This window comes from Electrophorus electricus, chromosome 13, assembly GCF_041902795.1.
Source record: "Electrophorus electricus isolate QZ-2024a chromosome 13, ASM4190279v1, whole genome shotgun sequence".
NCBI lineage: Eukaryota > Metazoa > Chordata > Actinopteri > Gymnotiformes > Gymnotidae > Electrophorus > Electrophorus electricus.
In genome coordinates, this window is record NC_137509.1 from 10,680,001 (window position 1) to 10,702,616 (window position 22,616).

A 22,616-nucleotide genomic window follows, 5' to 3' on the forward strand; every position below is an offset into this window, starting at 1 on the left:
TAGCCACAGTACACTCTGAAGACAGTGAAGCATGGTGGTGCAGGCATCATGATATGGGGATGTTTCTCTTACTATAGTGTCGGGCCTATTTATCGCATACCAGGGATCATGGATCAGTTTGCATATATGGGTGTTTCAACAAGACAATGACCCCAAACACACCAGTAAGCGAGCAGCATCTTGGTTCCAGACCAACAAAATTAAAGTTATGGTGGGGCTAGCCCAATCCCCGGACCTTAATCCGATAGAAAACTTGTGGGGGGACATCAAAAATGCTGTTTCTGAGGCAAAACCAAGAAATGCAGAGGAATTGTGGAAAGTTGTCATCATCCTGGGCTGGAATACCTGTTCATGGGTGCCAGAAGTCGGTCAACTCCAGGCCACACTGATGTGAAGCAGTTCTCAGAAACAGTGGTTATACAACTAAATATTAGTTTAGTGATTCACAGCAATGCTTATTCCTAAAGATTTTTCAGTTTATACAGTAAATCAGTTTGTGAAAAAAAATGCAGACACTGCTATATTTTTTTGAACAGCCCAATATTCATTTCTCTTCATTTTCTCTAAAGTAATTAAAAAATTGATACATTTTTCTTCATGTTTTAATTTAGAATATAATGTGCAGTGTTCCCAATGCATGGAAATAAAATCTATTATAAGGATTCTGAGCTTTACTCACGTTTTTAAACACACTGCCATTATTTTGAACACAGCATGGCCTTGTGTGAAAAAGTGATTGCCCCCCCTCGATTAAAACATAAATTAACTGTGATTTATCACATCTTTTGGAAAGCTGAGTTCAATTTCTCTAGCCACACTCAGGCCTAATTACTGCCACACCAGTTCTCAATCAAGAAATCACTTAAATAAGACCTGCCTGGCAAAGTGAAGTAGACCAAAAGATCCTCAAAAGCTAGACAGCATGCTGTGATCCAAAGAAATTCAGGAACAAATGAGAGACAAAGTAATTAAGATCTATCAGTCTGGAAAAGGTTATAAAGCCTTTTCTAAAGCTTTGGGACTCCAGCGAACCATAGTGAGAGCCATTATCCACAAATGGCGAAAACATGGAACAGTGGGGAACCTTCCCAGGAGTGGCCGGCCAACCAAAATTACCCCAAGAGCGCAGCAATGACTCATCCAAGAGGTCACAAAAAACCTCACAACAACATCCAAAGAACTGCAGGCCTCACTTGCCTCAGTTAAGGTCCGTGTTCATGAACCACCATAAGAAAGAGAACGCTGAGCAAAAAGAACATAAAGGCTTATCTCAGTTTTGCCAGAAAACATCTTGATGATCCCCAAGACTTTTGGGAAAATAGTCTGTGGACTGACAAGACAAAAGTTTAACTTTTTGGAAGGTGCATGTCCTATTACAGCTGGTGTAAAAGCATTTCAGAAAAAGGAACATCATGCCAACAGTAAAATATGGTGCTAGTAGTGTGATGGTCTGGGGCTGTTTTGCTGCTTCAGGGCCTGAAAGACTTGCTGTGGTAAATGGAACCATGAATTCTGCTGTCTACTAAAAAATCCTGAAGGAGAATGTCCAGCCATCTGTTCGTGACCTCAAGCTGAAGCACACTTGGGTTCTGCAGCAAGACAATAATCCAAAACACACCAGCAAGTCCACCTCTGAGTGGCTTAAGAAAAACAAAATGAACACTTTGGCGTGGCCTAGTCAAAGTCCTAACCTGAATCTGATTGTGATGCTATGGCATGACCTTAAAAAGGTGGTTCGTGCTCGAAAACCCTCAAAAATCCTGTGTCTGAATTACAACAATTCTGCAAAGATGAGTGGGCCAAAATTCCTCCACAGTGCTGTAAAAGACTCGTGGCCAGTTATCACAAATGCATGACTGCAGTTGTTGTTGCTAAGGGTGGCCCAACCAGTTATTAGGGTTAGGGGGCAGTCACTTTTTCATACAGGGCCATTTAGGTTTGGATTTTTTTCCTCTTAATAATAAAAACCTTTATTTAAAAACTGCATTTTGTGTTTACTTGTGTTATCTTGTCTAATATTTATTAATATTTTGAGTGTGACAAACATACAAAAAAATATCATGAAGGGGGCAAACACTTTTCACACCACTGTGTAATTGTTATTAATATTATCACTACCAACAGCAATTATAAGAACAGCAGATGCTTTAGCACTCTTATCACAACTTCTCTTTTGCACTGACCAGTTTATTGGGTTGTCTTATCTTACATATGGACCATGTCCTTTATAATGTGAACTTTGTTTAATAATTTATTTCTGAAGCACTTTGGATTATGGACTCAATACAAAAATACATTAGAAACTAAGATGATCAGTAACAATAATAAAAAAAATATTGATTTTTCATACACAAGCAAAACCCTATAGTATAAATAAACATCTTATTTTTTCAATGCTAATGTTTTTTTATGAGTGGTAACTACTTCCCCATTGCTGAAATGCACATAAGGACGATATCCAAGGGACTTCATGTTTAACAACCATATAATAATAACAAAGTAGACTTATAAACCTTCAGAATGAAGGATTTGTCATTTCCCATGGCAAAGCATTTTAATGCTATTGGACATTGCATTAATGATGTATTTGTTTATATTGCCAGTTGTTGCTATGGCAGCAATGTAGTTTGGAAATTCAAAGAAACATAACTGATTATATTTAATTTTGTAGCCTCCAACTGCAGCCACCAGCATAGAGGTCAGAACTCATCCTTGGTGTAGAAACACTGGGGCGATCAACACAGTGCTACTTTATGTAGGATCTCAAGGTCAATGAACCCGAGTGACTGGTGTGCAGAGGGTGCAAAAAGGGGACATTGTGTCAGTCAATGACGTGTACCTGAGCCAGTGGGAAACGGGCAACCTCTGGAAAGGATAACCCTCACCATTGACACCACAGCCAGGAAGATCACCTTTGGGTCCAGAGACAGGAAACGGCTCACTACCCTCGTTGTCACAGGTTCATCGCTGTCAGTGCTACGACCAGGCATGCTCTGTCACACTGCGAATGGTACACCTCACCAAAGAGAGGTGACAACTGACCAACTCAAATCTATTACCAGCATCTGAATCGTCATGAAAGGTAGGAAAGAGCTGCTGGTGGTTACGGAGGTGAGGCTTCTGGCTTGCGCTTGTACAGGACGCATGCATACTTGGCATGGATTGCACTTAAATATGCACTACAAAAACAACCTTTTCCACTCTAGCCGGGCCTTTAGCCTGATAGTATTCTTAACACTGACTTATCTTTTGTCATATCTTTTGTCACATGAGGATATGTATTTGATGAAGCAAAGCACTTCTGTAAGTCACTCTGGACATAGGCATCTTCCAAATACTCAAATGTGAATGTAATCTAAATTTCCAAGTGATATCCAGGTCTGTGCTCAACCTCAATAAAGGAATGTTGGACTTAGAGAGTAGGCAAATGAAGTTGTCCATGGTGGACAGTGGGCAGAGCAGAGGCAGAGAATCGGGGTTCTCTGGCCTTCATTTTCCATGGGGGAAGCCACCAGCTCTGGAAGTGCTGAACACATAGCCTCATAGCCGATTGGTAGATCTCCGTGGTGTGGGGCGTGCTGACGGCTCTGAAGGTGAAGCTGCTCATGCCAGAGGAACTGAACATGCAAAGTGCTGGTTTGTCAGTCTCCAAGGGCTATGGGTGGTGCACACAAGCAGCACCCTTGTCGGCAACAATGATGGAGAAAGTGGAAATCACAGAGGGCAGTACTAGTGAGTAAAGACGAGGTTTGCAAGACTGGAGGTAGTGCTGGAACTGTGGCGATGGAGCAGGCCAGGCTTAACAGAAATGCAGAAATAGCAGCTGTGCCATTACAGCAACATCTTCATGGCCATGGAAACTAAATGGACTAGCTTAATTCTGCACAGCATCAACACTGGCGATGCTCCACCAATTTGGTGCCAACCCCGCACGTTTCTCTTGGCTAAGAAAGAGGCTGCAGAGAAGAAAGTGAGTGAGATGGCAGTGGTGGGAGTCCTAGAGCCAGCGAAAGCAGCCCCAGTCGTCTTGGCAAAGAAAATGGATAGCAGCTGCCAATTCTGTGTGGACCATCAGCAGCTCAATGCTGATACAAAGCTCGTGTCTGCTCCCACAAATTGATGACACCTTGTATCAGCTCACCTGATTTGCAGAGGAGAGTTTGGCAAGTGGCACTTGCTCTAGACACCACCAAGAAAACGGCACTCATGCTAGACATCAGATTGTGGCAGTTCACAGTGATGCCTGTTGGGCTTTGTAATGCACCACCCGCATTCAAGCTCCTGATGGAGCAAGTGCTCGCCAGGATCCCCAAGGATCCCCAGGGATCAGAGTGGAAATGGACCCACTGAAGGTGGATGTGGTGCAGCGGTTTCTCCTGGCACTGATTGTCAGTGAGCTGCAGAGCTTCCTGAGTTTGGCTTCATACTACTGGCATTTAGTGTACTGGTTTGCCGAAAAAGCCACACTGCTGCATCGCCTCACAGTGAAGGGGGCTGCATTCTAGTGGGAGAAGGAGGTTGAGTGTGTGTTTGCTGCTCTTTGTGGTAGTTATGTGAGACACTGGTGTTGGCATTCCCCAGGACAGGTGGCGACTTCATTGTATACACAGATAAAGGGTGTTCACAGGTACAGGACAGGCACAAGAGGGTCACTGCATACTACAGCCAGCACATGAGCAAGCCAAAACACAACTAAAGCATGACAAGGAGAGAGCTGTTCATTGTCATGGTGGGGTTACCTCTTTTTGTAGTGATCACACCTCCATGACTTGGCTCATGCAGAGACCCTGAGTGTCAGGTCACGAGGCAGATCATGGCGCTGCAGGAGTACCACTTCACTGTCTGACACCATGCTGGATACCTACACAGTAATTATAATGCCCTGTCTCACTGTCCATGTACAACTGAAGAATGATGGTACCGTGCACACCTTGAGGTGTGCTGCTGCTGCTGCTGTCATTGCCTGTGGAGCTGTGGAGAATTCTGCCACACCCAGGAAGAAGCCAAGCTCTCTGCTCGGTTTAGGAAGGCTGAGCCAGGTGTAGTTCACAGGCTGACTGGCGTGGGGCATTGCTGCATAGGCCAGATGCTGAAGCAGCTGCAGCAGCAGCTGTACTAGCTGGGTTAAAGCATATGAATGGGTGGAGGACCATACATACACTGCTGCAACCAGTGACGTACAACTATATGCACTGTTGCCATTGTACATGCATTGCTGTAACATCAGTGAAGAAGGAAACGTAATTGTACACTTCCTTTCAGTCTCTCCGCTCTGACATGCCTCTTTCCCATTTCTAAATCTGGAAACTATAGTGTCCTCACGGCCATGGATTACTTCATTAAGAATGCCTGAAGCATATGCGGTACTGGACCAGAGTGTGGCCAAGATGGCAGAGCAGCTAGTGGAGGAGTTCTTCTCTTGGTTTGGGATGCCAGAGGAACTTCACAGTGAGCAGGGATACAACATTGAGTTGGCAGTCATAGATGTTCATGAGTCACTTTGTAAGAGTCTGAATCAAGTCTCAAGCCTCTGAGGTGCGAATCTGGTGTGAGTCTCAAGTGTTAGAATAAATCTCAAATCTCAAGTGTTAGAATAAGAGTTCAAGTCGTTTCTTCACATAAACAGTGGCTGCTGGTCACATAAACTAATATGCATTCTCAATCACAAAGACATGGAACAGTGCTTGAAATCTAATGTTAAATTTACATCGGTATGCAATCTAATGTTAACTACCAAGAAAATGGCAGTAGGTCAATGGAGCACGTACAAAAGACAGAACCTCATTATTGTTTAAAATTATATGGAACTTACTAGAAAGAGTATTTATCACCTATCGCTCTAGTTGGCTAACATACTTTTTAGCTCAGCTACAGGCTAGAAATTTTTTCATTTTGCCACTATACTTTATTTTGATCCTGTATGCAGTGCATGTAGCACTCTGACTGTGTGTCCATCTGACTCAAAGGTTTTGTATCCAAAGGTGATAATTGAGTCCTTGCAACAAAAAACCATATATCCATTTACGGTTCTTCCATATTCTACAAAATAAAAACAATAATATAAAGCATTATTGCAAGTTTTATTATTAAATGCCCACATCAATGATGTATGTCTAAATAAAGCATATTTAGCATTTTAATTTAATTTTAATGTAAAGGTTGTACAAAATCAAAAACTAAAATGACTGATTAAACAAAGCGGAAAATTGGCTAATATATGGTTTTCCATTGCAAGGACCCACATAAAGGTTTATTGTGTGCCCATGCTGAATTTGAAGTCAGTGTAAGAACCGCAATCTGCAAATAAATAAATATTGTGCATGACCAGCTCATCTATGACAATTTCACGAGTCTTAAACCAGATTCGAGTGGCATGTAAGTTGAAGTCCGAGTCAAGTCATGAGTCTTTCATAATATGACTCGAATTTGAGCCTGCTTATTCAAGTCACTCTCTCTGGCAGTTGGGCACTTGGAAGGCTACATCCTTCCATTGCGATCCTCAGAGCAATGGCCTGGTGGACCGTTTCAACCAGATGCTGACAACAGTCAGCTCACCATCGTCAGCATGTCTGGCACTGCCACCGGCCCCTGGTCCACTTCAGCCCTTCAGGGTGCTGGTGTTCAGCTGTACTATATGTAGTGTTGTATGCTCACAAGGTACTTATCTCTTACTTTATGTAGCCCCACATTTTCATTCTCACACACTTAGAAATGAATGTTGTCTGCTGTCCAGTCACATGTTCAAAGATGATGATACAAAAATAATTAACTGGTTACATCAGTATTTTAAAGAATGGTACTATATTTGTTTGCGTAAATGCTTTAATTGCTAGTCTGATATCCAGTCATATGTTCTAAAATGATACAAAAATAATTCCATTAAGTAAACTGGTCCAATAAGCTTAAATGGTGCTGCATTTAATTGCTTAGATGCTTCGCATTTTTCATGTTGGCCCTCCCTGGATCACAGAAATCACATGTATGGCAAGGCAAGATGAGGCAAGTTTATTTGTGTAGCACTTTTCTTACACAGCACCAGTTCCAAGTGCTTCACATAAGATATAGAAGAATAATATACCGTTTTACATCCCTGGACCTATCACCCTGGAAACGTCTTTGCACCAAACAAAATGGTTACAATTTCTTAAAATAATGGTAAAATTAACTAAATTTAATTTAGGAAAATAAAATGAAAGATTACGGTGATAACCTAAATGAAAACAAATATGATTAATAAAAATATAAAATGCAAAAAATCAAATGAAACATATAAAGAATAAATTAAGAATTAAAATAAATAAAAATGTACAGTGGTGCATAAAGTTAAAAATGCAATGCTACAGGATCTGAGAGAACAGTGTTTTACCTGGTTTCAATTTAAAACATCTAGTGTCGGGGCACTCCTAATATTCTCTGACACCTGGTTCCATTTAAAAATACTATATTAGCAGAACGCTGCCTCTCCCTGCTTAGTTTTTTACCTTAGACAGGACTAACTGTTGATCTGAGGGCTCTGTTCATAATGGTGCCACATATCAGATAGATACGCTGGTCCTACACCATTAAGCAATTTATAGACCAGGAGTATTACCTTAAATTCATGAGTTATATATTATTATAGCAGTCTGCTGAAATCCTGACTGAAATTTGTCTAGATAGCTATTTGAGAATAGAAAACAGGTAAGTTGCTTGAAAACGTTTTTCTCCCAATGAATGGTACATTTAAAATGGGTACATAATTACTTAACAGAGTTTCTTTCAGATTTTTCTTTTTCAATAGAGGCTTCACCACTGCATCTTTTAGTGAGATAGGAAAAACACCCAATAAGAGTGAAGTGTTTACTATCTGAAGTATGTGGGCAGCTATTGAGTGAAACACATTCTTTAAGTGTCACAGCTCCGGGCAGCACCCAGCCAGAGGGACTCACCCACAGACACGCACGCACACAGCAAGCCTATTCACAACTGCTCCCCTGCTCTCAAGCTGCTGTGTAGTAATCAGTATAACATTAACCTGTTCCTTGTTTATTGTTTATTGTTCCTTGACACAACTATTTCAACCTACAAGTACACAGTGCTTCAAACTCAGCCTACCAAACCTCTATTTTGTCTTTCACCACCTACACTGAGCCTTCCTGCAATCTTTCTTTTTAATTTGAACTACAGTAGCATTTCTCCATGGTGCTTTCTGTTGGCATGAAATGGTGTTGGCTTTGACTGGAGCAGGGTCATCCATAACACTAATAATGCTGAAGCTGTCCAGCAGAGCATGAACAGACCTGGCTGGTTTGTATGGTGCCATGACAAGTGTAGCAGTGTTGCGATTTATAACACTTCTTAAAAGTGATGCATCGGGTTCTAGGGAGGCCCACATATCAAAAAGCATACAGTAAAGATCTGGCAAAGATACATCATTAACAGAGGCTGATGTGTTGAAATCATGTTAGATAACCAAATCCAGAGTGTAACAGTGACTGTATGTGCTCCTAGCCACATGCTGAGAGAGACAAACCATGTACTATATGCCACAGTGATCGCTGCCATGATTGTCCTTGGGATTGTCGATGTGCATGTTGAAATCAACAGCAATTACAAAATGGTCAAAATCAGTGAAAATAAAAGATAAGTGTGTAATCTCATCAATAAAGTCTGCATTGTACTTTATTCTTGGCATCCCTTTCAGAACTACAGAGACACTCAAAAGGATGTAAAGTAAACAAATGATAACTGCTTGCATTGGAAGGAACCATTAAACAGAGCAGCTGTACCTCCACGTTTCCAGCTGCCACGAGAGGCATTTATAAAGCTGAAGTTTGGTGCAGACTCACTTAACACAGTTGTGGCACTACATTAATTTAACCATGTTACAGTTAAAAGCATTAAATTAAGCCCATGGGCTATGTTAAAATCATTAATTAAATGAGATTTGTTTGTGAGTGATCTAATATTGAGAAGAGCTAACTTAGTAATGTGAGCCACAGCATTTAGAGCAAAGCACATCACCAACTGCAGACTGGACACATTTACAGTATCTTAACGTGTACTCTTTGTTTTTTATTCCCCATTTCTGATAAGCACTGGAATGGATGAGCGTACTGGGGTTCTTGGGTCCAAGCGTCTTTTGAAAACATGTACTACTGACGTCATCACTGTAGTAGCAGGCACCTAAAGAGTAGCATTGTAGCACATTGTTTGAAAATAGGGTGTCTTCTTCCAATACAGTGTATGAGTGAGTGAAGCTGTCGTTCCAGTAGTTGAGGAGCTTGTCTCTTTTTTTGAGCTACAGGTGGTGGAGGAGCTAGACGCATCTTAGGGAAAGGTCTTGGGGGTGGAAGCGGAGATGAGGCTATAGATGAGGGCGGAGGAGGAACTGGAATAATTTTACACTGTACTTCAGAGCTGTCTTACATGGAAAGTGACAGCCTCGTCCCAGCCAATACCAGCTTATCCATTATCGTTGGGAGGTTCAGGTGGGGTGAGGGTGGAGTAGAGATGGAGGACAGTGTAGAATCCTCACGGGGTTGTGATGTCCATGGAAGAAGATATGGTTCATCATCATTGGGGCTCTTATCCAAGGTCTGTAGCTCCATCAGGGTGCCACAGTGGGGGGAAGAGCTGGAGTGATAAAATCTACCGATACAAGGGAGTCCGTCAGTGTTTGTGCTAGTGCGTCTAGTAGGGGTGGATAAATTGCGCCTCAAGTTCTCTGTCAGAGTTTTGGCACCTCTCTTGTTTGTGTGCAGTCCATCTTTCCTAAAAAATTCTCTTCCAAAAAAAGCAACTTAACAGTGTCAATAAAATTCAGGCTGTTTGACCTACGGCTTTTGTGTAGCCAAGTGTTTAATCCAAGTAGCCTTAAGTAGCCTCTCCATGCAGGCAGAGGACCACTGATAAATGTTTGAACATCAAGCTTGCTAATTGTATTGATGAGGTTATTAAAGTCCCTCCTGCTTTCTTGTGTCATTCTTGCCAACATGCATGATAATCTGCTTCACTGTTGTGTCGGCAGCACAACAGATTGTTGGCAGATTTTCATTTAACTCAGAGATTGTGATGTTCGGCTCACATCAAACTACGAGTTTTCGATTTTTCATGCCATTCACAGAGTCATCCCCTATGACAAGGGTGTTTGCTGTAACCACAGCTTAAGGCCCTGTGGCTCTACTGGGGCACTCAGGCTGGCTGCCACTTACTGTTCTTTCAGTGTTTATTTCACTGCCTTTGCGAGGTGTTTCAAATGCAGTGTGTTTAAATCCATTCTGCAAAGTGATCTTTTTTCGTACTGCAAGTCTCTGAGCAGCAGTGTTAGCTTTAGCTTTAGCATTATCAGTAGATGAATGGGTGATGGTAGCAGGGGTGGAAGACAAGACTATAGAGCTGTGCATAGCATGATGTTTGGGTTTGGCTCCAACGTGGACCCACTGCTCATTTCTGTTATCTGTACTCGTGATAGCGGTTCATGTGTTCCGCTGGCCTGGCTCTCTGTGTCTCTGCTGCTCCACTGAGCCCCCAGTCATTGGTCTGCTCCCAGCACTCCTACACTCTGATACCCCTCATGCAGCATAGGAATGCCAGCTCTTGAATTCAGATAACAAGCTCTAAATCTCATTTCCAGCGCTGTCATTTTCTGTCGACATTTTTGACAGTACATGTTTTCAGAAGCCTGAGAAGTCATTTTCTGATCTGTTTCTTCCTGTTTGTAACAGGAATGTTTCCTGTTCCTGTATCTGTAGCACTAATTTTTAAAAAAAGAAAATCACAAAGAAAAATGATCACTTTGGGCATCATAGTTCTTCTGACTTGGTAAAGCTCAGATATTGCAGCTTGAAAAATGACATCTGAAAATAAAGAAAATAGAGAAAAAAGCAGAGCTAAGCAGAGAAGCACATGAACAAGAAGCACATGCAAGGAGAGAAACACTCCAAACAATTCTTTTTTTAATTGAAGTGTTACTCATAACAGTTTGCATTTGTTCCACTAGCTGTGAAAGACAGTTACTATGACATCTGGCACTCCCAGTAGAAATGAGTTCTTTTCATTCCTGTCTTTTCATTCTTCTCTCTTTGTGTGTGTGTGTGTGTGTGTGTGTGTGTGTGTGTGTGTGTGTGTGTGTGTGCTGTGCAGCAGCGTCCTGTGAAGCAATCCCTGGCTAGCTCTCTGTGTCGCGAGTCTCATTGGAAGTGCCTCCTCCTTACGCTGCTCATGTATGGCTGTTTCGGCACGCTGGCCTGGTGCGGCTTATGCAAGGTTCCCGTTCTGGCCCCAACAGATCCTGCAGCCACGGTGCTGGAAGCTGGGGAGCCATCCACAACCACTGGCTTCCCAGATGATCTGGCTCGGGACAGCCCCTGCTCCAGTGGCTACATCTACATCCCTCTGGCCTTCCTGGCCATGCTGTACGTGGTGTACCTGGTGGAGTGCTGGCACTGCTATTCCAAGACAGCCATGCTGGCCCAGGCGGAGGTGGCAGAGGTGTATGAGCGCGTGCAGCGCCTTCAACAGGCCACACCCTGCATCTGGTGGAAGGCCATCAGCTACCACTACGTGCGGCGGACCAGACAGGTGACGCGCTACCGCAACGGCGATGCCTACACCACCACACAGGTGTACCACGAGCGCATCAACACACACGCAGCGAGCTCGGAGTTCGACTATGCCAGGCTGGGCGTCAAAGACGTCTCAAAGGACCTGAGGGGCTTGCGGGAGCACCCAGCAGTGCGCCTGCGCTTCACCAAGTGCTTCAGCTTTTCAAGTGCCCGGGCGGAGGCTGCCTACCTCACACAGCGGGCGCGTTTCTTTGGGGAAAACGAAGGGCTGGACGATTATATGGAGGCGAGGGAGGGCATGCACTTAAAGAACGTGGACTTCCGTGAACATATACTGGCCTTCCCTGACCCGGCGCACCAGCCCTGGTATGCCCGCCGCCGGGTGTTCTGGCTCGCCTCAGCCCTGTTGTTGTCCTGGCCGCTTCGCGTCGTGGCAGAATACCGCACAGCCTACGTGCACTACCACGTGGAGAAACTGTTCGGCGACGGAGATGACAGCAGCCGGGCAGACGGGAGTGAGAATGTCGGGATCAGTGAGAATGGCAGTGGCCCCAGAGGAAGAGGAGGAGGAGGAGGAGGAGCTAGAGGCAGTGGGGGGTCAAGCTATCGCGCCATCTCACGTGTCAACACTGTGGACATGACAGAGCTGGAGTGGCACATCCGATGCAACCAGCAGATGGTTCCCAGCTACTCAGAAGCGATGCTGATGGATCCTGGTTTGGATGGCAACCAGGGCACCAACCCTCTTCCTGCCATGTCGAACTCCATTGGGACAGGTCCAGCGCTGCCTGTGGCCTTTACATCAGCTTACCTGCTCCAGAGCTGCCCTCGCTGTCGGCGATCCACCAGCAGCTCCTCGCTTCCCTCCAGGCTAAGAGGCCCAACGGCCACCCTATTGAGTGGCACTATGGCTGGCATGAGGGCCAGCGGGGTAGCCGGTGGTCCCGGAGGCCCAGGGAGGCTGGTACTGAGCAGGAGCGGCTTCTCCCTGGGACGCCTCCAAGCCCCGCGGCCTACGTCCCTGTTCCATTCGCGTAGTGTGGGTGGAGGACTAGGGGGAAGAGGGGAGGAGGGGAACACTGGAGGAGGTGCAGGTGGGTTTCTCAGTTTGGGGTCAAGACAGGATGAGGAGAGCAGAGGAGTTTTGGAGGGGGAGGGGGATGAGGACACAAGGGAAGAAGTGGAGGTAGAGCAGGAGGAGGAGCAAGAAAGGCAGACTGAGGAAGGAGAAGGAGAGGAGGGAAGAGAGAGAGAGCGAGACCGACCGCCGGCATATCAGGACGCTTTTTTCTTCCCTTTGTTAATAGTGCACGGGGAGGAGAGTTGTCATTCAGGAGAGGACATCTCTTAAAAAGAGAGACTGACCCACAAAAGGGGAAATGGGGGCATAGCTAAATAAAGATATCGGTAGCACTGTCTTCCCTAGTGAAAGAGAGGGGGAATAATGTGAAGACTAAACTGGTGTGACCAGATAGACAACTTTGGAGGAAACTGATGGAAAAGGGTGGAGTTCCCCTTTATATTGTTAACATCATGATAACTGTTGAAAAGAATGCTCAGAATAATGCTCCATCTACCATATTGGGCTGATCTTTGTGCTACAATGCCTTTGCAAAAATCGAACCATTTTAGAGCTATAAGAGCTATACAATAGGGGTGTATAACCAGACAAACAGAGAGAGGAGAGCAGTGATTCTTAATAGATTGGTTGGAAAATATGACTTGAGACACCCATTGCAAGACTGAGACAAGCTAGATTTCAAAAGCAACAGATACTCAAGAATAAGACATTCTAGAAAGAAAGCAGGTGTTGAAGGAAATGCTGTAACAAGAGAGGGCAACATCAGATCTCTCTGCACGTCTTCCAAAGATACAGACAAGAAAGCATCACAGGTATCTGAGGACAAACATTTATATTTATGGTTTTTACAGTATCAAGTGTAAAGAAAATTAGTCACAAATATAATCTTCAGGTACAGTAACATCACCATGGCTGCAGTCTTGACTGTCTATCAGATCAGTCTTCTGTGGGACATTTCAAATGCATGCAATTTTACATTGCATAAGCCCAAGTGCTAACCACACAACTACAAATATAGTGTGACCCATTTCTCAACTACTACAATATAACAATATAGAAGCACCATGAATCTGCCTCTGACTATCCGGACTGTCAGCTCAGAATCTAGGCCAACATCAACAACCACTCCCATCTCTTCCCAAATCACATTTGCATGTTTGCTGTGTCTTGGTCAAAGCAAAGTGTATTTGTGTTGAGATTGCTGTGGGAATAATGAACACGAAACATGCTTGGAATATTTGCCCTTTTTTTTTTGTTCATTTAGGAAGGAGTATTTTACCTCTTAAGATAGCTTGGACCAAAATTTCTCATTGTAACTAAGAAGGACTTATTCATTACATTAAGTTGCACAGTACATTTAAATAATGGATCTCGCTAGATGATCTGACGAGCAGAAAAAAGTTTTCCTTGGCTTCACCTGTTTCTTAAAGTCTAGCACATTACTTATTATTTTAAATTCATTATATATTCTGAATTATTAACAGTTTTTGTTCCGTAATGTACCACCAGTTTTGCCTCATGAAGGGCTCTGCTCTGCTACCATGCCTCATACAGATACCTTGTATAATGGAAATATATGATACAATCATACTGCATGCTGCCTTTTATCATAGCATCTGCATTTCTCTCTGTTAGACTTGTGATAAATGAGCATAAACTAGCTAATCTCTGATGAGATTAGTGAGTGTGCCAACAAACACTGCGATTCCTGATATCTCTTCATTACTATTGGGCTCAGTCTAGCAATATTTTATATCCAACACAGGTTTACCAAATAATTTTATTTTTTCACAGATACTCATAAGCCATATTTAAGTCTGTCAATATCAATCAGTGCAAATATATTTAACTCAAACTCCATTTTGAGGTTTCTTATGTTATATTTCTGATGCCTTCATATCTTTCAAGTGTTCTGAGGATTAGCCACTATGTTATCAACATTTTTAAATATTATCTGTCAATACTGAATGTGAATTTCAGCAATTTATTACAGCAAAAACACTTAAAATAGTGTTCTCAATATATACATGAGCGTTGATCATTCAATTGTGTTTGATCCAGGTATGATTCACTGTGCAATGCTTTATTGCCTGAGCTCCACAGAAAGAGATTAACACAACCTCTCTCATTCAACATGGTCTGTAAAACGCCAAATCCTAAGAGCACCAACTGGTAACCCAAAGTCAGAGGTTACAGCACATGCTATCATTAAATCACATGGATCAGACAGATTTCCTTGTGCCAATCATAGGCTGACGAAGAAACGTCTTCGTCTACAGACGAAGAAAAAAACTGTCAAAAACTGTAAAAAGAATTGAAATAAATAATGTTAGATTGTTGTGTTGCAACTTAATCGTTGACTAACATTGAGGAGCGATCACAAATATTTGCAGTGAGGGTGTATAGTACACAACAAATAGTTAGCTGGGCAGTTGGGCTGCAGATATAATCTAATCTATTGTAAGACTTTACAAGTTTTGAACCGACCTAAAGGCAACTGACTAATCTACATTCCAGCTCAGAGTTCCCGAAGTTCAAACTTTGAAATAAATGTGGACCATAGCTGATTCTAGATCAGGTCTCTGAGCCTACATTTAGTAGAGACTTGATTTGTAAGTGTCACTGGGGAGTATACGCAAAGGGACTGACAGTTGAAATTATGTATATGGTGTTTAAAGGTGACATTTGTGAAGCTTTTTTATTTGCTTTTGATCTTAAATCTTAAAAGCTCAATTTGCTTCTACAGCTGTATGCACACCGGCAGAAACAAAGTTTCTGTTCTGGGAGAATGTTGTGAATGTCATTATTTGATGGAAAACTAAGAGTACTAGAATAGTGTCTTATTTTGAATTCATGCAGTTAGTGATTATGCAGTTTCCTCTTGATTGAGTGGCTGAGATGTACAGTATGTCCCTTTAAAGTAGCTAATCTCAATCCGCAAATAAACAATTGCTTAAATGCCTCAAACATCAAGTGGTGCAAACTGTTCTATGGTAGCAATGATTCATTGATTTGATATGGACCTGTTAGGGGGATTATGACGATCATAAGTGATGATGACAATGACAATACTAATTATACATAATAAATCAAAATGCTTGATTTAAAATGTGCGCGTTGTCTGATGATAATTTACTTTGGGCCCAAAGGAGCATAAATCCAACAATTACGTGGTTTACTGGCATGCGCATTTACGCGTTACACATTACTGTGAGAGGTATATACAGTATAAATAACATTTAAGGCGATTTACAGTAGAGGAATATATACAGTCACTGTGGTGAGTCACAGTGACTGCAATCCCAATCCGCTACCATCTGTCCCTGCTGTGTGTGTGAGCGAGAACATGCCTCTGCACGCGCGTGTCAAATTCATTGCCAGGATCATAAGTGAGCCACCCTGTGGTTATTTCAGGTATATAAAATACCTGAAATAACAAAAACACTCTTTTAGAACTACTTTTACCTAAACATGCTATATTTCTCTGTCTATCTTTCTCTCCGTGTGTTGTAGATGTCTTTTTTTTTACTTTTTTTTTTTTAGGATTTAAACCGCACACCGCAAGCAGAGGTGAGTGACAAAGAAACGGTGCACAGAATAACTAAGACCGAGCAAAACGTTGCGGAATACATTCTGAATACGTTCTAGGGAATATTTTTGCTGCTGCGGCTTGAATTAAGTCCCGTTAGATGGGAGAGAGGAGATCATGTTACACTAAGATTCACTAATTTCTGCCCACTGATCGAGCTACGTGCTGTTGCTTTGAATTTTTTTGCTGTTGTCCGTGCCGGTTTGTCGTGTTTCATTTTGCGACCAATCATTTGGTAGTAAAACCTCGGTGGCCCTTTCGAGATACATGACTCAGCGACAACATATAAATGTGTCATGGCACGTTTTCACTCCGCACCCGGAAGCTGTGTCGAGCAACAGTGCCACTGTCGGTTGGTTCGGTGACTACCTAAAAGCTTTAAACGGATTGACTCAATTGTTCTCGACACAAGACTGAAGAACAGTTAGAGCCTAGGCCAAACAAACCTGATCTGAACTAAATTAAATAATAAAAAGAGTATTCCTATAGCCTTCCCCTTTTCCGTTCATTATGTTCACTCCATCCTGCTTTTCTCAAGTCTTTGTCTCGCTTCAGTTTCAGCTCATTTCAATAATACTGCAGGCTATATATAATCTACAGGGTATTCAGCAACGCCAGATATTTTAAACTACAAATACATTATTACTATTAAGTCTCCCCGGCATCAATTAAGTTCTATAGGCCATATTATATTTTAACAGTAACCATGTAGTGCTTTGCTCGGAATTTCTGACTCGTAACGACCTTTCTCAATACTCACCCCACCCCCGCCCCGAAACAGAATTTGAATGTGCGATTTAATCCCCCATTACGATTTTAATTTCCGTTTCTCTCTAATCAATTTATGTCGCCATCACCTCCGCCCCTGTCTCTCGCGCCGTAGTCGATGACCGGTGCGGCGCAGATGCTCAGACGGCCAACGCGGCGACATGCAGCGCGGGGTCGCTGCAGACAGCCGCAGCAGGCGCGCAGGCGCACTGCCGCGAGCGCCGCTGCGACCTGGCCGAGCTGCGAGAAGGCAGAGAGACGTGAGGTGGCACAAAAGTGAACGTGGTTACCGTCCAAATGGTACTCTGCCCTGACAGCACGCAGAGGTGAACTTCAAATAATGAGAGAAATCAGAGGAAAAAGATACAGAGCAATTCTGTCACATATATTTGACCAGAATATATTATAAACACACTCCGAGTCATCCTTGTCAGATTTAACAGTTGTGCAACATTAACTCCCACTGACTGATTCAGGATTTAGTTAAGGCCCAGTTAGAATTTAGAAGGCATTCATAGTTAGAAGGTATTACACTGTATCAGATACATTCAAATTAATGAAATATTTAATAAGATAATACTCTCTGGATCAGTGATGGCATTTGATATCTATATTAACCATAATGTAGTTTGACCTATTACAAAGAGAGTAAAATTTAACCCCTTAATTACAGAACATTATTGTCCTGGTCTGTTGATTACCACTGAAGTTTACCGCAGTGCACGCGTCCTTCTTGGTTAAGCATACCCACAGCATGCTCACAGCAGACTGCACAGCCAGATGCTGAAGCAAGCATGTGATGTGCAGCTTATATGCCAAAATTATTGTCAGTGCTTTTGTTTATTTTCTAGTCTAGGTGGGTGGAAGTCATCATTTGCGTCCTTCAGCGTGGATGGAACCTGCCAATGCATCTATTCAGAAATTCAGCTTCAGCAGGCAGCGTAATTCAACAGCACACTTGCAAACATGCAGAAACCCAACTAGCTAATAACACACTAAAAAAATTCTTCAGATGTATCCATATTACATATGTTACATATTCAAAGGAGCTATGCAAATCCCAGTATAAATTAGATCAAATGAACAACTGCTCTGACTCTCAGACAAATACACCAAACAAATATACTGGCTATAATGAAGTTTTGACATCCATTTATTAAAATCAGTGCAGAAAGAACTTTAATAATATCTATCATTTTCTCCTCAAATGCAGTGTAGTTAATGCTTACATCTGAAAGGTGAAAAAAGATCAGAAACTACCATACATATTGAGGAAGCAGAATCTTGTTTAAAGTTGACAGAAGCACTGCTCATCTTTGTGTGTGGGGACAGTGGGAAGGACAATGTGTCTTTGAATACTTTAGAGCTGTGACAGCAGCATGGTTTTGGCACACAGCCCACACCGAACAGGTCTTATCATGGCCCTATGGATAGATTTATGTCCCTGTCAACCCAAGCCTGCGCACGCACGCACCTCTCTCTCTCTCTCTCTCTCTCTCTCTGCTTGTGTGTGCTAGAAAATCATATTCAAAACGCCATTCCAAACTGGACATCCGTGCACCCCCCCCAATGTTTTAACGACAAAGACATTAACAACCAAGTTTGCATGTTTTGTAGAAAGAAGAACACTCAGCTGAAAAATAGCACTAGAGGAAAGCGAAATAAATAACAGTGACAAATACGGACGCAAATAGTCAGCAGGAGGCGCTAATGTGCAAACACGCAAAGACAATGGACGTTAAAAGTAATAATACAGGAAAGTAATCTTAACAAAACATAAGCTGCATCTTGTGGCACTTATTTCTGTGTAGCTAATGGTTTTATTTGGTATTATGACCAAAGATTAATGGCCATTAAACATTAACTAACATCTGTCAGAGACACGAGACAGTGGTCTCCTGAACGCAGGATTCACAAACACTTAGGCTTACATATTGGACAATCTAGTCAAAAATCCAAGTCAAAATCTAAGCTACTTAAACAGTATATAAATCAGAATAGGTCAGAGAGACCAATCTGGCAAGCATACTCTTAACTGCCAAGCTACTGTTGCCAATGGCAGATCAGTAGCCATGGCAACAAAGCCTTGATACTGCTAGTGAGCATAACCAAAACCACTGACCGGTACAGCCAAAAACCCCATCTCCTCAGTTAGCATCTGCGTGTCTGTGTTCGTCAGTTTCTGTGAGTGAGTCTTGTGTGTGTATCTATTCTGTGTGTGTGTGTACACATCTCATGGCATTCAGTGAGTTCTTTGAGGCCATTCTGGTTGTTTGAGGAAGGGTTCCGTTTCAGCAGGGCTGGCTCCCGGGTCCTCTAGGCGTGATCGGGTGTCTGAGCCCCACCTACGCTGGACCACCACCAGAACTGCTATGATCATCCACCCGAAGAAATTCACCCACACTGCAATCTGAACAGGAGAGCAAGAGAGGGAGAGAAAGACAAAGCTACTTTACATGAAAATGTTTTTTCAGTTAAATCAGACCTCAGAACAGACAGCGAGAGGGTGACAGAATGTGCAGGAAAGGAAGTCAAATGAACAGTAAGGCTTTTCTCAGACTGGTGTGAAAAGCATTTTGACTACTGCTGAGTCTGACCAGTCTGTAAGAGACATGACTGTTTCTCAGTCCTATTCCCATAGCATAGCTCTGTCGGTGTGATTTTCCTCCTAACAGAATAATGAGCTACTTAAGAAGCCCTTTATGAGATGAAACAGGTTCTTAGGAATGAGGAAAATACTAAACTGTGCAGTACTCATGCACCAAAACCAGGCACTAGGTTTGACTAGGGCCATCACAACATAGACCTCTGACCCCATCTTGAAATCCTAATGTAAAGGTAAAAGGACTGAATCAATTAAATCAAACAAACACTCATCCCCTTCAGGCCAAATTGTTTCATACAGTGGCTTCAAATTGATCTGGCAACACCATTTCAGACAGAAATAACTTGTAGTACCACACATAGTTGTGTGAAGACCGTGTTATATTCTCTCCTGGCTGCTGGGATACTTTATTCACAAGCTAGGTCTACTCACAGTACGTTACAACCCTTCGCAGAGCTGGCAAAGAAGATAACTGCTGCAGACGTTACTGACTCATCAGGGATTTTTTTTCTGCCTGCTTATACAAAAACACTCCCAGAGAAACCTCAAAGAACCACGCTTACACAAACCCACACCCACCAACCTCACAACAAACCCACACACACGCACACCCACACAAAGCAACCTCACAACATGCCCTTACACACAGTCATCAATTTCAGGCTTATTTTACATAACCTGGAATTGTGGTTAACGAAATTACTGAATAGTTAATCTAAACAAAACTGATTTAAAAAAACAAACAAACAAAAATCTACACTTAAATCAATGTCTCAAATTTCTCTAAGGCACTTCACAATATGGTTAACACATTATGGGAATAATTAAATGCACAGATTGGTTTCAGTCAAGTCTAATTTCAGTGTTCAGCATTCTTACCATGCAATTTTTAAAAAATGGAGATTACAGACAAAAGGAGGGTAGTAAGCGTAATAACAGAGGACAGGCTCAGACAGTTACAGAATGAGAGGTATGGTTATATACTTCAGCACTGTGCAGTTTGTAGAAGAAGCGGTTCCCTGTCATTGGGCTTTTCCATGATTTGCTCTGTGCGTCTTCACATCTGCAAACACACAAACAATAACACAATAACTGTTAGACTCAGCAAGCAGTAGGTTCCATTCATGTTCAGGTATGCATCACATGAGGGAATGTACTCAATACTCATTAGGTATTGGCTTTATGTCTCTTAAAGCACCAACAATTTGAGTCAGTCTGTGCCTTCTGGCTACAGCCATCAACAATTCAGGTGGCTTTTTTTCCTCACCTGGTTATGTTCCACACATTTTGGAACACTGAGTCACACAGTCTGTCTAGGCCCATTTTCAAGATGCAACCCGTTACCAAGAGGAAAAAGAGGAAGACTGTGCATACACCCAAAGATATGTTCATCCATACTCGCTCTCTTAAAGTGAAAGAGATGATCATATGATGAGTCACAATTAAATCTTTACCTTACACCACAAGCATGTTAGCATCCACAGATTAAAACACTGAGGAAAGATTTCACAAGACGTGCATCAGTTGAAATGCTCTTAAAATTAAGCGTGGCTAATACTCTGAATGTTTTAACAATTCAGAATTATCCCCGACTGCAAAGTGAATTATCCTCTGACCTTTTGAGCTCTCCATCGATACAGTACATGTAGACCCAGTAGAGAGTGGTGGAGAAGCAGAAGATCGCCACACACACAGAGATGGCTGATACAAAGTAACACAGAGAGGGAGAACTCGACGAGCTTACACTGAAGGCTGAGCTGTTCAAGGTCACTGAGCCATACAGCATACACTTCCCTATAAAGTCACCCTGCATGCATGTGAGAGAGAGAGAGAGAGAGAGAGAGAGAGTCAAGCAAGCAAAGAGGTGGTTTATTACTACTGCATGACTTGGGCATCATGTCCAGTGATGCATTTAATCTACCTCTCAGTAAACTGCCATGTTGCTTAGAAAATTCAGTCATGTAACATTACACAAAGACACGTCCCAGAGGCGGGATTCCCCATTATTGGCGAGGTGAAACCTTAAACCTACACGCTCCATTTCTCTCTCACTTCTCTAGTCTTCTCTTTAATCTATCTGGCCAATTACTAAATAGAACCAAGAGACAGTTGGTCACATGATAAAAGTGAACGCGGAGACTAGTGAAAATACGGAAGGGATGGCGACGCAGTTCGATGTAGCTCATCAGCCTTGCTTCAAACTTTCTTTACAAATTCGGATTATTCGCAGTGTACACTTTCCATTTATTCAATTACGCAGAAAAACGGCCATGGCCTCTGTATCACATAATCGTCTTGGTTTTAGTAATAATACGCAACACATTGCTAACGCTCCCACTAGTCATATGACACGTCGCATGCTTGAACTTTTTTGTATAGTAAAATGATACTAAAGTACAAATTTGTCTGTCTCTGTACTATACCGCGTTAAAATCGACATGCGATAAAATTAATTTTTTAACACAGGCCGGCTACATGAACAAACTCTATAGTAATAACTGACGGTCCAAAGGTTTATCGAAAAAATGTAAAGATTAAAAACGACTCTCTCTTTAGCCTAACCTACGCGTTCTGGGTTAATGCAGAACTATTTTCAGTATGGTCGAAACACTTCTATGTTGTCCGTTATACAGGCAAGAGAGTTTAGGCTCATCTTGTTTGGCTACTTTAACAAAAGTGTCGCGTGTAAGAAAGTAACATACAACCACAGATCTTTTACCCGAAAATGTGAACATGGCATATTTTTACGATTACCTGGGAGACTGTAACTGAAGCAGCAGTGACAATTCCGCAAATAAAACAACAGCAATACAACGCCAGCTCCAAGAGCAGCAACCACAGAAGCGCCATCGTGGGACATGAGGTCATGTGAGCGCGCACATCTACTACTTTACTGCATCCGCGTCAATGGGCAGCGCAGTAGGCTTGTGGAGAGGATGTGCACAAAACGCACATGCAAACGTAGTCAAAAAAAAGTGCTAATCGATTAGTCTTACAAATACTCAAGCGTTTCGATATTTGATTTCA

The 22,616-nt window shown here is 42.5% G+C and overlaps 2 protein-coding genes across 5 annotated transcripts in view; one reads left to right on the plus strand and one right to left on the minus strand.

The window, feature by feature from the left end:
- Positions 1–15,730, plus strand: part of LOC113579813 (transmembrane protein 151A) — a 25,793-nt gene extending 10,063 nt beyond the window's left edge. For all 4 annotated transcript variants that reach the window (XM_081694903.1, XM_081694902.1, XM_035519739.2 and 1 more), the window contains one exon: positions 11,125–15,730. In XM_081694903.1, coding sequence (XP_081551029.1) covers positions 11,203–12,897 — 1,695 coding nt within the window. In that variant the 5' untranslated portion in view covers positions 11,125–11,202 and the 3' untranslated portion in view covers positions 12,898–15,730. The remainder of the gene's footprint in view (positions 1–11,124) is intronic.
- Positions 15,731–18,119: 2,389 nt separating this feature from the next.
- Positions 18,120–22,502, minus strand: tmem179ba (transmembrane protein 179Ba). The gene is made up of 5 exons (XM_027014023.3): positions 22,344–22,502; positions 21,206–21,396; positions 20,857–20,994; positions 20,574–20,652; positions 18,120–19,394 (listed from the first exon to the last, which is right to left on the minus strand). The coding sequence occupies exons 1-5, from the start codon at positions 22,455–22,457 to the stop codon at positions 19,227–19,229; spliced, it is 690 nt and encodes a 229-aa protein (XP_026869824.1). The 5' UTR covers positions 22,458–22,502; the 3' UTR covers positions 18,120–19,226.
- Positions 22,503–22,616: the final 114 nt, after the last annotated feature.